Below are 14,720 nucleotides of genomic sequence, written 5' to 3' on the forward strand. Positions count from 1 at the left end.
GACCAGATAACAGGGAGTTTGAAGTCCCCGACATGCCAACCAGCAGTTGAGTGTGATGGGATTATGACAACAAAACGACAAACATCCTCCGGCAAGCAAAGCGACCAGCAGACATGGACTTCAGCGGCACTTGGAAAGTTCATTCTGAGGAAAACCTCGAGGAGTTCTTAAAAGTAGTAGGTAAGGATATTTTCATATTTAAAGGATTTATTCGCTTATGTATCACTTCATCTTTTCTTTTTATTTTTATTATGCATTCAAGGTGCACCTGAAATGGTTGTCAAAATGCGAAAGGAAGTCAAACCAGTGCTGGTGATCGAGCAGAAGGGGAAGGACTTCACCTACACGATGAAGACTCCCATCTGCACCAAAGTCCACTCATTCAGCCTGGGGAAGGAGTCTGAGATGACTTCTGTGGATGGCAGGAAGTTTAAGGTAATTCAAGCCTTAAACTCTTGTTGTATACTTTAAGCACAAGTGAAGATGTGATAGTTGTACATGAGCTGATTGTGCCAAAATTTGACCCTGAAAAGTGTCTCCATTCAGGGGTCTATGTAGGCTTCAGTCCTGTCTGTGCATTTTTAAAGTAAACATATTGTTCTCAAATTTCAAGTTCATACTTGTATCTGGTGTCTCTACTAGAACATGTTTACCTGATTTAATGCTCAAAAAACATACTGTCTGTCCGAATACACCCGTATTCACCCTCTGTCTCAAACTCTCTGTTTTGACACGTTTAAATGAAATTGTGTTGCTAGGTAACAGCTTTGGTACATGTTTACTTCCTGTCAGCTGTTGTTATTGGCATATACTACAATCAGAAATTAACTGGGACACATTTAGAATGTTTACGTTTAAAACTGTGAAATTGTCTATATACTGTATAGCTGTTACATCACAACCTTTTGGTAATCCCGACGTCTCGCTTAAAGGCACAGTTTCTGAATAGGGGCCAAGTGTATCTCCCCATCGATTGAGTGTTTAGATACTTTCATTGTATTTATACAGCACTTATTATTAAAAAAGACATGAAATTCTCACTCTTTACAATATGGGGCCTTTAATGGGATATGTGCTCCTCTAATATTTCTGTTAACTTCTTGTACAGTTTGATTTTTCTTGGCTTGGTTTCAGCACATATAGTTTAACTTCTGTCCCATGCAATGTTTTGGTCAGTGCACTGTCAGAGAGGAGAAGGGGAAGCTGATTGCAGAGACTGAAAAGTTCACCTCCGTCCGTGAGATCCAAGGAGACGAGATGATTGAGGTCAGTGGATTTCATTATTTTTTAAAACTGGATTCAGTGCCAGAATGAAACAAAATAAGTGAGTTTGTGTTTTGTTAATGTGAAACAGCCTTGTTTTATCTCTGTCTCTGCCTCCTCACTTTTCCAGACTTTCACTGCTGGCCCTGTGACTTTTATCAGCAGGAGCAAACGTGTCTGATCCACGCCTGGCAGCGGATGGTACCTCTAGAACTTCTCAGTTTCAGCAGGGGGGCAATGTGGAAGTGACATAATGGAAAATAAATGTAAACCTTAAAAAATACTTTTATTCAAACACTTTAATGAATAGATTTGGATGATAAAAATAAACCGACATGTTTGTACTTTCCCTCAGTATGACAGCTTTAGTTACTGCACAGATACCTTTTTTTCAACCCCTTGTCCAATAAAAAACATGTATCTCCAATTTAGGGGATATATTAATTTAGGATTCTCCTACTTCTTATGCAAAATAAACTATTTGAAAACATTCTTATATTAGCTTGAAAATGCATCGTCACGGTATATATTGGGTAGATAAAAGTAGCACAACCTCAAACATTTACAGCAATAAAATTCATCATACACATTAATGAAGCAGTAACATTAATCATAAATAAATATATATTCACTGATAGATAAACACTGACGGGGAGTATTTTGAATAAATACTTTTACTTTTGATAGGCTACTGAAGTAAGCCTCATTTAGCTGATAATATGTTTTCATTGAGTAAGGTTTTGAATGCAGGACTTTTACTTGAAGTGGAGTATTTCCCAGTGTGGTATTGCTATCTTTACTTATTTAAAAAGGATCTGAACACCATCACTGGTTGGTGTGTATTCAACTCTATTCAGCTGCAGGTGATGAGCTCAAACGGCAGAGACCGCTGTGAGTAAATATTACCCGATATTTGTTGGCGAGGAAGACCCAGAACTGTTTCTACGTGCGCATGCGCAACGTATGTTTTCACTGCAGATTCTCCTTTCCTAAAAGGCATTTCTTCTACTGAGTTAGTGTAACTTTATGGCCAAATACATGAGGCCCCCAAACACGTCTTTGTTCGTCAGAAACATCTCCGATGAGTCCAGGTGAGTTCACACTCACACCAGACGAGAATCACGGATCCTCCACTAACGCAAACTATCGCAAATCAACATTGGTTATCGTTAGCTGACTTAGCTTAGCAGCTAAGGTTAGCCTCCTGACAGAGACCTCAAGTTATGTTAAACCAGCCTGCAGAGACGCTTTGTGTTCTACATATGTCTCCGCTGCAGCTCCCCTAGTTACAAATAAAACACTATCTGTAATAATAATGTGTCTTTGCTTAAATTTAATGGTACGTTTCTCTGTTTGCTTTGCGTTTCTGTCGCATGTTTTCATGTTTAGAAAAAAGGCTAACGCTAGCCAGCTAACTAGTGTTATTGTATATTTCAGTAGATTTTAAACAGTTTGCATGTAAAATACGTTAAACTTATTAGTAAACAAGACTAGTTAACGTCAGGTTACAGTTAACCCTTCTTAATTTAAATTAGCAGGTTAATTATGACGCTATAACATGTTGTTATAACGGTGAGCTTCGTATTATGACGCTTTGCTACATTTAAATGCGTTGCCATGACAAGCTGTGATTTAATTATCTACTAAACATGGACATGCATCAGAGAGTCCGCACTAAGCATTGGAAACCACTGTTTTCTGAAACATGGACCTGCTAAACGTTACTTATTATGAACAGTAACACATGCGTGTTATGTGGGTGATAGAGTAACCTTTCACTACAATGTGCTTCTAAGAGTAACATTAAATCAAGAAGCGTTAAGAGCGTTTGTTGTGACTCAACAGGAATCTTCACTGTAAAAGTAACTAACTTTAATTGACTTTGACAGGAAAAAGGGTAAACCTTTTTTTTAATTAGAGGATGAAAATAAGACAAAAATAATGCGTATGTCCATTTTAAAGGTGTGTAGCAATGTTTTAAAAAAGGATTGTTGCTGCTTATCTTAGTAAAGATATTTTTCACTGTGGTAACAAATTGAGCAACAGTGCGGCATCTGCTTATGTCAAGTTATTGGGTTTTACATTGAATTGCATGTTGAAAAAATAGTGTAGAAATCTTAAAGAGTCGGTTCGCCCCAAAACACAATAGAATTGTTTCCAAACGAAATACAACCTTTGGAATAAAATATAAATGCTCGACAACAACAACAAACCATCCAAAAAATAACATGGATGTTGTGTGGACAGGTGGGTCGGATCGACATGTAATATGTAATATAAGTCTTACTGTGTTTTTGAAATAAGTCTTACTGTGTTTTGTGGTGAACTGTCCCTTTAGCCCTCTCATCAGCTGCTCTTCCAGCTGTTGTTACTGGTTGATGATGTAGGTAGAGTTGCCCCTGATGGTCAGTTGAGTCATATTTGTATTTACGGTGTTCAGGCCTGAGGATTTGCGGCGTGAGTTTGGCCGCTATGGGCCGATAGTGGATGTCTACATCCCACTTGACTTCTATACACGTCGATCAAGAGGATTTGCATACATTCAATATCCTTTCCCAATGAGTTTTTACTGTGTGTGTGTGTGTGTGTGTGTGTGTGTGTGTGTGTGTGTGTGTGTGTGTGTGTGTGTATGTATGTGTGTTCTCTTGCTAACAAAACCTTTTTAATTTCTTTCCAGCAGAGAAGATATGCTTTTGTGATGTGTTTTTTTCTTGCACTTAATTTGATTGAATATCTAACACACATATTTCTCTGTTATTGCTTCAGAAAATGTAAAAGCATCCAGTTGTGGAACCGGCCACAAAGAGTAACAAAGACCCGTGTAGAGTAGAAGTAAAGACAAGTCACACAGACCTTCAGGATCAGAGGGAGGGAAAAGGTTGAAAAGAGAAAGTAAAGCATGAAGAGGAAAAGGGAACGGAGACAAAGCTTGGATATGGCGGCAAAGAATTGGGAAAAGAAAAGTGGTTTAAGAGGAAAAGGCAAGCAGGAAACCCGAGTCCCTGTGGGAGTCGATTAAAGAGTGTAAAGATCAAGATGAAGTTCAAAGTCAAGCATGGGCAAAGGTAACAAGTCTGAATTATTTTGTATCCTCACAAAACGAATCCGCAAATTTGACATGACACCAAAATCAACTTTCCCTGTGACATCAATGAACTATTTCATTTTAATCAAAGCAATTTAATCAACTATTAAATGTTTTATGATCAGTTTAAATGTTTGTAGTCTTGATCCCTCAGACAATGATTTGATGTGTTGAAAAACTCGCTTCATCTTTTATCTCTACAAAAAAATCAACAGGTGTATTTGTTTGTTGCTATTATCATTTGGTATACCATATCTGTAATACGTAATCTATGCTCATTATAAATTGTCTTATAAATCAGGCCACACAAATTAAAGAAACTGTTTGATGAATGCCCCAAATCCCTCTTACCATAAATGTAAAATAGAGTGTGCTATTGAAGAGGGTAAATAAAACGAAACAATCAAAACCTTCTTTTATATGTGTGGCCTTACCAAAATAGCGAGCAAAAAAAACAAAACCTTAACCATCCAGCATATTTGAGGATGTGCGTGATGCTGAAGATGCCCTTCACAGCCTGGACAGGAAGTGGGTTTGTGGCCGTCAGATTGAAATCCAGTTTGCCCAGGGTGACAGAAAGAGTAAGTGTTAAAACTTTTCTTTATTTAATTTTGCGACCAATAATTTAATAGCAATGTGCTGTGGTAGCAAGATAAAAGATTAAAACTCCGTATTCATACTGGGTCACCTAAGTGGACTTATTGTAAGCCATGCGGTGTGTATTTATCTTCTAATGCATATACCAACTGCAGGCTCCTACTAAACCGGTCATGGAAGTGGTTTACTTCTATAGAGGTGCACCTGGTCAGAAAGCACTTTTAATCCAAAATTAGCCAGACAAAAAATTAAATATAGAAAACCATCTCTTGTGGGAATGTTCTTTGCGTTCTATTTCCTCCTCAGGGATCCAACCCTCATCACTTTTTTTTTTCCCCAGCACCAAATCAGATGAAGACAAAAGAGCGACATTCTCCAGGCAGATCCTCCCGATATGACGACCACGATCGAGACGGCCGGCGTAGACGTTCGCGCAGCCGCAGCTACGGCAGACACAGATCACGCAGCCCTTCTCACGATCGCCACCGCAGGCGATCTGCGAGTCCTCGAGAGTGAGTTTTACTTTCATCAGATGTATTCCTCACAATTGTTCTGTATAAATGTTAGTTCAAAAGGGAGCATAAGCATTTCATGTCTGCCTTCAGGTCTCGTGGACGGGTTTATGGAGGAAGAAGCAGGAGCCGCGAGGATGACAGGTACAACTTCTCTTTGACTGTGTAGACGATGTGGTTTGCATCTGTTCGGGGCAGACTGGAGGACAATGTAAACAACAGAATAACATACTCAATAGGACCACAATACGCTCATAATAAAACATATTTTATCTCTCACGTTTTAACCAAACTTGAACATTTTCAACTCTCTCAAAATAAATGCCAAACATTCAGCGCTTATCCGAATAGACGCTCAGCACCTCGTTACGCAGCTAGCTTTTGTAGCATAGCATTAATACGCAGCACTCCCATTAGAAATAGTTTTTTAAAAGCTGGCGGTATTACTGTACATTACACTCAGAATTTCTTGGGTAGACTTGTTGGAGTGAAATTGTTTTAGGTAGTTATGTGTCAGAAAAAACTGCATTGTCTTAACATTGGACACACAGAACAGTTCTGTTGAGTGCCCAGGAGTTATACAATCACAGTGTCTAAGTGGTCAGTGTGTTTCATCAGATACAGGCAGAGGCCTCGCAGAGAGTCCAGAGGGAGATCTCGATCACGCTCCAAATCAGCATCTCCTCGAGAACCCGTCAACCCGGCGTCGACCTCCCATTACACCGAGGAAGAAGTCCGACGCACACACTCCCCATCCCGCTCCAGGTCCCGGTCCGCGTCCAGATCGCGCTCTAGGTCCCGTTCTCGGTCCAGATCCTGGGCTGGACGCAAGTTGGGAGGCCGCTAGAAAAGTACAGCTCCACCCTTTCTATCCTTTGTCATGTCAGATGCACCAGAGATGGTGCATTTGTTAAGAAATGTTTGTTTTGACATGAATGTATCGTCCACTGAAGCTTTGTAGAAAGCTTGTTTTTGCAGCTCCATTTTAAGAACGATGCTGGTCCTTTGCTTGGTTTTATAAAATAGTATTGGTGAAATTTCCCGATTTAGATATATGAAACTGTCAGCTGTTTCTGTGTTCAGTGGTAGTCGGCCAGGAATAATTGTCTTTTTTTATATACGGCTACTGAGGATTTTGTTTTCCAACCCTATGCACCCATTTTTGCAAAAAAGAGCATTCATTGTTTTAAAATGAATCAAGTCTGTTGGCGAACCAAACCAGCGTTTCTGTGTGTTTTATGTCAAATCACATGCTTTTTTAATATACTGCTGACCCTTCTCCGGAGATTTTTTTCTGGTTTTTCTTGCCTTCTTAAGGCAAAATTAAGAATCTAAAAGTTGCTTCAGATAAACTGTCCCAGTGAACAATATTATGATAATTGTCAACCTGTATTGTGAAAGTAGCAGAATGAATTGAAAGTTTCACTGCTTTACAACCAAACTGTACATAACTGAAAAAAAAAGACTTGACATACAACTTTTAAGTCAATACAACTCAGATCAAGATTTTCATACTTAGTAATTAAGTCAGTGACTGCCTGGAAGAAAAACGTACATGGCCTGTGTTGAAAAATGATCAGCAGTAGTGTACTAGTATTAAAATAAACAGGAACGCTGCTGTGGTCTCTAAGTGTAAGATGTTGTGGACCAGTGACTTTAACCAATAACTGTTTAAAATGTACATTAATCCGATTTATTTTTGTGGTGCTTTCTGTATGAATAGAACATTTTTGTTTTCAGAAGGTATTTTATTTTTGGAACCTTTCTTCAAATTTCAGATGAGGAACAAAAGGTTCTTGTCGGTGTTTGCACGACTGTGTTGCTGTTTTTTTTCCCCAGACTGAATCTCGTCACTGCATGTTTTATTCTCCTAATCTTCTATCTTTAGTAGGAAAAAAACTCTTATTTTGAGTAATAAATGGATAACATTCAGTATAAGGAAACAGTGTGTGTGTGTGTGTGTGTGTGTGTGTGTGTGGCTTCACTTTGTAAACTCTGCTTGTAGATGCAATATGGTCCACTAAAGATGAAGAAACTTTATTTAGGGAATAAGGAGACAGAATGGAGGAAACATCAGAAGAATAAGTTAAATCAGTATGCAGTCATTCGCATGGAAAACAGACCCGTCCAGCCATCAACATTGATTTCCTTTTAATGGATCAGTGGCTGTGAGGAACAACTTAAATTAGATTCACAGTGTAGAAGCAACCATGGGTGAAATCGGACATGCCCCATTGATCGCTGTATTGAAAATAATAACATTGATTAAACGAGTACAATGGCAGCATGGAGGCTTGATGGGAGTTAGTTTATCTGGAATAGCTGAAATATAGTTCAGGGTTGGTTACGAATACAGAACGTACTGAACCAGGATGATACCACATTTACTCTACAGGGTGTCTGGCCACAGCAGGGCTGCAGATGACCCACACAGGGACAACTGTTAAACCTCTTATTCCATTCAAAGCCGTTGAACATGTATTGACTCTGTCTGTGAGCAGCTCACAGTGGGAGGGGACCTGAAACAATTATTCAATTAGTCAACTGACAGAAAAATACCTGTGCAATTATTTGGGTAATTGATTAATTTGAGTTTTTTAAAAATGTAAAATGTTAGTATGATGATGATGATAGTCAACTTAATATTTTTAGATTTTTTTTTTTTCAAACAATTTGAAGAAGGTAATGTGAATATTTACCTATTTCCCAAAACGATTGGTCAATAAAAATAAGTATCTTAGAGGAATTCATGTTAATAATACCTTATTATAATAGTAACAGACCAGTTAGCGAGATTGTCTGCTAATCTCCTGATTGGCCCGGTCGTGTCTCATGGAGCTGGTCTCTCTAACTATGTTCTGGTTAAGTAGAGCTGCCAGAAGATGAATACTCTGAGGTGATACTTTGGTTCAATTTAAAATAGAAGATGCTCTAACTGACGGTGTGGTTAACTTGGCAGAAAGATTTTTTCTGTAGTGAGAAACTAAAGGACATCTGTGTGTATCAACCCTCTCCTGTGCCAATGTTCAGTCAGTTTAATGACAAATAAAATGTAATATTTTGACCTGCAGGGTTTGCAACAAATTCCAGAGGATGTATCTGAGCCAGGATCTAGTGGCAGAACTGCAATATTATACTATTAAGTATGTTTTCTTTTGTATATTATCAACTGAAAATAAGAATTGTTGTGTTTTCATTACATGAGAATGATCCACATATCTACAAAAAACTGGCAAAAAATGTTTCTACAGTAGCCCAGAACGAACAAACCAAACACTCACTCTAGAAAGGGCCGTCACGTTTTTTGCAACGGCCACCTTACTTCTCCCACATTCTTGGCACCTGGGAGAAGTTTCAGTTGGTTGCTATCTACAACCTCACCTCTAGAAGCCGCCAAATCCTACACACTGCACCTTTAAAGGATGAATTATTGATTATTTTAAAATGTAAAAAATTTTGAGCGATTAATCATGTAATTGGCTCAGTTCCAGCTGCAACAACCAACACAGAGCAATGAGCTCATATTACACTGCTCATAAGTTTAATGTGGCTGTTTTGCAGCATATCTCGCTGTTTAAATGAGTGGTATCTAGTTTAACCGAGGATCAAACCAGTTCAGGGTCCTCAAGGGTTCAACTGCAAACCCTTATAAATTGCAACACATTCACCCCTAATGACTGGGCAGGAACTGGCAGTCCATTCATACCGCTCCGAGGTAAATGGCAACAGAGCAGCGCAGCGGTATTGATCGGTTCTGTCATTCACAGGCTATAAGTTGTCAACACCCACAGCCAGCAGGGATCATATGTTATTGTACAGTTTTCACCAACAGTGTAGAGGGAAGTCTCTCCCGGTTTTGAAAGTTTGACCTTTTTAGAAGAGGATAAACGATGGACTTGTAGGATTGCGTCCAACAGAATCAGCAGCGTTATTGCCCAAAGGCCTTTATTGTTACATTTCATATCTGAGATGGAAGGTAAGTCAACTAATTTCAAAATAAATATTTGACCTTTCTGTCTCATACTTTCTGTAACATTATTACAGTGAGGTGAATATAGAAGCTTCATAGGGTGCATTGTTTCTGTCTTTTGTTGTAGTAATAATAATAGTTTGGAGTTACTTTCTTATGCATCACATCATGGATTACAATTATTCTTTTATATTTGATTCTTTGACATGATTGTTGATGCCCAATGTTTCCAATATATTGTTTTATTAGGATGCTGCTGAATGTCATGTAATGCACTTAACTCTGGGGATTAAGGACAAATTAAAATGACCTAATGCAACAATTTAAGATTAGTACTTAGGCACTTTTGTTAATGTCTGATAGGTTGAGGTTCTGTTGTAACTGGGCGAATTGATTGCATGATGGAAAACCTTGTTCTCAGCCATGGTGAAAGTAGTATTAGGATTAGCAGTACCAGAGTATGGAAATACTCTGTTAGATGTAAAATTCTTGCATTCGTTTTTAAAAGTGCATAAGTACTATCTAAAAGTACTTAGCAAGAGTAAAAATACTCACTACTGATGAAATGGTTATGTTAATGCAATCAGTATTATCAGATTTTGAAAACTCCCAAATATCGATACCATTATCGCACTCCAACATCCAGTCTCCATCAGGCTTTATCAACAATCATCTTTCCTTTTAATTCCCTCTTTCATAACAGAACTGCCAATGTAAAACATGGGAGACTGGAACTTCCTCGGAGGCATTTTGGAGGAGGTGCACATCCACTCCACCATGGTCGGCAAGATCTGGCTGACCATCCTCTTCATATTCCGGATGCTGGTGCTGGGTGTCGCGGCCGAAGACGTGTGGAACGACGAGCAGTCCGACTTCATCTGCAACACGGACCAGCCGGGCTGCCGCAACGTCTGCTACGACCAGGCCTTCCCCATCTCCCTCATCCGCTACTGGGTGCTTCAGGTCATCTTCGTGTCCTCGCCCTCCCTGGTGTACATGGGCCACGCCATCTACCAGCTGCGGGCTCTGGAGAAGGAGCGCCACTGCAAGAAGGTGGCCCTCCGCCGGGAGCTGGAGGCCGTGGACGCAGAGCTTGTGGAGGTACGGCGGAGGATCGAGAAGGAGATGAAGCAGCTGGAGCAAGGGAAGCTTAACAAGGCTCCGCTGAGGGGCTCTCTGCTGTGCACTTATGTGGTCCACATTGTCACGCGCTCGGTGGTGGAGGTCAGCTTCATGGTGTGCCAGTACATCCTCTACGGGCATCGGCTGAACCCTCTTTACAAATGTGAGCGGGAGCCGTGCCCGAACATGGTCGACTGCTTTGTCTCAAGGCCTACCGAGAAGACGGTGTTCATGGTGTTCATGCAAGGGATCGCCTGCATCTCGCTCTTTCTCAGCCTCCTGGAGATCATGCACCTGGGATTCAAGAAGCTCAAGAGGGGAATCCTGGACTACTACCCGCACCTGAAGGCCGACCTTGACGAGTACTACGTCGACAAGTCGAAGAAGAACTCGGTGGTGCATCAGGTTTGTGTTGGCACAACCGTGGGTCGTAAGACCACAATCCCTACAGCGCCTTGCGGATACACCTTGCTGTTGGAGAAGCAGGGCAACGGGCCCACCTACCCTCTCCTTAACGCCTCCTCAGCCTTCGTCCCTATTAAAGGGGACCCAGGTGCAAAGCCGGAAGGCCACAAGGATGGCAAGGAGGGAGTGCCGAGCCCCACGGAGCAGAACAGCAACTCCAACAACACGAGCAGCGAGACACGTTCCCCTCCTGCGGACAAACAGGAGGAGCCGGAGGAGCAGTCTTCGCCACGTCGTGAGCGCATGGAGTGCGCCAGCTCCGAGTACCCCACCCTCCCCGTGGCGGATGCCTCATCGTGCGCGACGATGTCAGGCGTTGTTAGGAAGTCGCGGAGGGTCAGTCCACCGTGGAACTGCTCCACACTAGTGGAGGGGAACGCCTCGGACAGCGGAGACTCCTATCACGGGAACAACAGTGTGAAGCTGCGCAGTGGCTGCGTCAAACCCCGAACAAGGATGCTCTCCAAGTCAGACATTAAGAGGCCCAGCAGGTCTCAGAGCCCGGACTCCGCAGGCGAGCTGAGCTCGGTGTCTCGACACAGCCGGGAGAGCAACAGCCCCATCGCCTCCTCTCCGAACCGCCGAGTGTCGGCAGCGAGCAGTGGCAGCAGCAGAAGGGCCCCAACTGATCTGCAGATATAAACAGGCTGTACGCTCTTCGACGTGGCAACGGAAACTCTATAGCCCACCTGGGGGTGCAAGTTTTGTGTGCACTTTTCACACATTTTAAGTTCTTTAAAAGACAAGCACAGAAGGCCTTTGCTACTTGTTGCCGTGGAGATTATGCTCTTGAGCAACCTCTTTTTCCCCAATAAATCTGCAATCCAACATCCACTTTTCTGATATTACCATGTAGTCACCATAATGGACTGTTACGTTTCAGGACATCAACAGGTCTGTAACAGGGATTCAGATGGACATTTAATGATTCGACTGTACGCAGTCGAATGATTAGAGGGGAATGGAAAACCGAACTGCAATCTATAATGTTGTTTCAGGTCACAACATGCTGTTACGCAACCGGATACTTATGAATCAGTGACGCTGTCTGAATTATTCCGACCCCAGTTCTTTACTAAGAACAATAAACATAAAGATGTCTCTGTCACGATGGGAAAGGAGTGCTAAATAGCTGGTGTTCAATGTGCTGTCATTTAGCAGATTTTAATTTCCCTCTGGGCACATTAGGAGTGACCTCTGAATCATTGCTTTTGTATAACAATTTCTTACTCAGTAATACAAAGGATATTAATTAAAATGTCTTGAAAAAATGAAAGGCCATTCTAAAAAAAGGTTTATTATTACTATAATCATCATTTTTTATGTATTTATTTCAGAATGGCTGCATATGTAAGCAGAACCCTTTGGTTGAAAACAGGAACAATTGTCAATTTAGTACATCAAGAGAATGAGTGATACCAAAACATTTTTATTTATGACAAAGCAAAAGTTCCTTCATGTTATATACCAAAAAATAACAGTGATTCTGTATTCACTCTACATCCCTTATAATTTAATAATATATATGTATATATATATTTATTTATTTTACCCCAGAAAGCAATGAAAAAAACCCTACTTTCTACTCCGCTGACCCCTCGTCAGGCGATGGTTCATACTGCATCAGCTGGAAAGTGATATAAAGGCAGAGGTTAGAGTTTAACAAAGGAGCAGCACACTCATATACAGGCAGCTCTGGTTATCTGTAAATTTGGACTTTTACCAGCATCTCACCCTGTTTCTCAGCTCTTTGTTCTCCCCAATGAGAAGGTTGCATTTCTGTTGCATGTCAGCCAGTTCCATGCGAAGAGCCTCAGCGTCCGCTGGCTCTGGACCAGCCGCACCGAGCTGAAGCTTTATGAAACTGTGCCGGAGGTTAAGGTCAACGTCTGTTTCTCAATTTTTAATGTACATAGATCTTTCATTTTAACCAAGACAGATGGGTCAAGCTTGGTAAAAAGCAAAAACAGTGACTTGTTTCCATCTAGGGGCATGGAGTCATGTAAAGCAAAATTATGATTTCTGCTAGAAAACAACTCATCTAGCACAATAATTCAAGGTGTCAAGAGTGGAAGAACACAACAAAGTTCAATAAACTAAAGCCTTGATTACAGATTTTAAAACCTATACTGCAGCTGAATAACCCCAGGAGCATTGTTAACATTTTAAACATACTTTAGATGCTTTCAACGGGTAAATACTGTGCTTTATATTCACTGACTGACTGACTGACTGATACTGATTATATTGCATTTGTTAAACCATGGAAAACCTTTTCTGGAAATCTTAGTAGGTCCAATGTCAAAAATTAACTTAGTCTCCTGTTTCAAATTTATGAGAGAATTGATATTGCATTTACAGGTTAAAGTGCATGTAATCCTGCAAATTTCCCCGCTGCGGGACTAATAAAGGATTATCTTATTTTATGCCAAAAAGGGGGCTTGTGATGGCAAAGGTCGAGTCTTTCCCATTGCTGTTGCCATGTTAGATGTAGTACTATTACAACAGGGACCACAGCTCTTCTCAGCTAGTTTCCTGGAGAAGTTGAACTCAAAACAGAATCATGGCATTCTGGTCTTCCAACTGTGATTAATAGGTTGGATATTATTTGTTCTATGTATTACATAAAATGTACTATAATAGTTGACCAAACTAGAAAGTTTGATTTATTCTCATAATTTAAGGCCCACCCACACTCGTGTATTACCCCTAAAATATCTATAACGCAGCACACGTGAGAAAAGGGATACTCCAGTGCATTGTTGGGTTTGTCAGTCTCTTCATAAAGTGCCACTAAAACTGCAAAAAGAGAAACGACAAGTGAAGTAAGCGCATGCGTGGGTTTAACACAATTACATGCTAAAAAAAAAAAATAAGGTTTCCAAATGTGTTGTATACCTACCGCTGGTTATAGTGTCAAGGACACCAGATTTTTCGAGATATCTTCTAAATTGTTCTCGCTTCGAGTCTGAGGCCTGAAACACAAGACACATGTTTGACTTAACGCTACACATAAGTTAGTAAAACACTTCTGACTGGTTTCATTTGAGGGCGAAATAACTGTGGTTAAATAACCAGCCGCCTGTTTAAGTGTGTCGCTGCCTCTAACGTTAGCTTCATTACAACGAGCAGGGGGACAGGTTGCTATGATGCTAGCTAGCAAGCACACACTTTACACCAGCAACTATAACACTTAAAAATAACTAACAGCTTCAGAAAGTATGTAACCAAATACTCACTCTGTAATGGGCCATGGATGCGACGACGGCTGTATGATCTGCAGGTGAATGACTTAGAATGGCTCACCTGTGGCTGGTGATTTAATGACGTTAGCTGGTTCTATGTTTGCCTCAACATACAGGAGATGGACTCGTTGCCATAACAACACATTAAAAGGGTTGCAGGAAATATATTTTTGGGGGAGGCTAGCTTTAATGAGTCAAACAGCCTTGTTGAAGCAATATATTCAACTGAAAAACTGTGAAAATAAGTTTAAAATTATTTGTTTTATATATTTTTAGAGCGAACTAATCGTTGACGCTTTTGCACGAGAGAGGAGGGCGGGCCCGGCGTTGGTCACGTGCTCTGACGTCACATGCCCAGTGTAGATGTGTGAAACATAGGAGCTGTCTCAACTGGTTAGACTAAGACCCGGCGTAGCAGTCCACTCATTTATAGATCCATGTTTCCCCAGAGCTTTGGTCAT

General features: G+C 40.8%; 4 protein-coding genes across 4 annotated transcripts; 3 read left to right on the plus strand and 1 right to left on the minus strand.

Annotated features, from left to right (window-relative positions):
* Window positions 1–10: 10 nt before the first annotated feature.
* LOC129096761 (fatty acid-binding protein, liver-like) lies at window positions 11–1,653 on the plus strand. Its single transcript, XM_054605396.1, has 4 exons — window positions 11–180; window positions 263–435; window positions 1,177–1,266; window positions 1,394–1,653. The coding sequence occupies exons 1-4, from the start codon at window positions 114–116 to the stop codon at window positions 1,442–1,444; spliced, it is 381 nt and encodes a 126-aa protein (XP_054461371.1). The 5' UTR covers window positions 11–113; the 3' UTR covers window positions 1,445–1,653.
* Window positions 1,654–2,205: 552 nt separating this feature from the next.
* LOC129097165 (serine/arginine-rich splicing factor 10-like) lies at window positions 2,206–6,735 on the plus strand. Its single transcript, XM_054605917.1, has 6 exons — window positions 2,206–2,354; window positions 3,704–3,808; window positions 4,826–4,929; window positions 5,286–5,457; window positions 5,551–5,601; window positions 6,076–6,735. The coding sequence occupies exons 1-6, from the start codon at window positions 2,290–2,292 to the stop codon at window positions 6,302–6,304; spliced, it is 726 nt and encodes a 241-aa protein (XP_054461892.1). The 5' UTR covers window positions 2,206–2,289; the 3' UTR covers window positions 6,305–6,735.
* A 3,412-nt stretch (window positions 6,736–10,147) lies between these two features.
* Window positions 10,148–12,209, plus strand: LOC129097026 (gap junction alpha-9 protein-like). Its single transcript, XM_054605705.1, has one exon. The coding sequence runs from the start codon at window positions 10,148–10,150 to the stop codon at window positions 11,654–11,656; it is 1,509 nt and encodes a 502-aa protein (XP_054461680.1). The 3' UTR covers window positions 11,657–12,209.
* Window positions 12,210–12,360: 151 nt separating this feature from the next.
* mycbp (MYC binding protein) lies at window positions 12,361–14,579 on the minus strand. The gene is made up of 5 exons (XM_054606445.1): window positions 14,254–14,579; window positions 13,917–13,989; window positions 13,765–13,813; window positions 12,749–12,878; window positions 12,361–12,641 (listed from the first exon to the last, which is right to left on the minus strand). The coding sequence occupies exons 1-5, from the start codon at window positions 14,266–14,268 to the stop codon at window positions 12,597–12,599; spliced, it is 312 nt and encodes a 103-aa protein (XP_054462420.1). The 5' UTR covers window positions 14,269–14,579; the 3' UTR covers window positions 12,361–12,596.
* Window positions 14,580–14,720: the final 141 nt, after the last annotated feature.

The sequence above is a fragment of the Anoplopoma fimbria genome, chromosome 10, assembly GCF_027596085.1.
Source record: "Anoplopoma fimbria isolate UVic2021 breed Golden Eagle Sablefish chromosome 10, Afim_UVic_2022, whole genome shotgun sequence".
In the NCBI taxonomy this organism is placed as follows: domain Eukaryota; kingdom Metazoa; phylum Chordata; class Actinopteri; order Perciformes; family Anoplopomatidae; genus Anoplopoma; species Anoplopoma fimbria.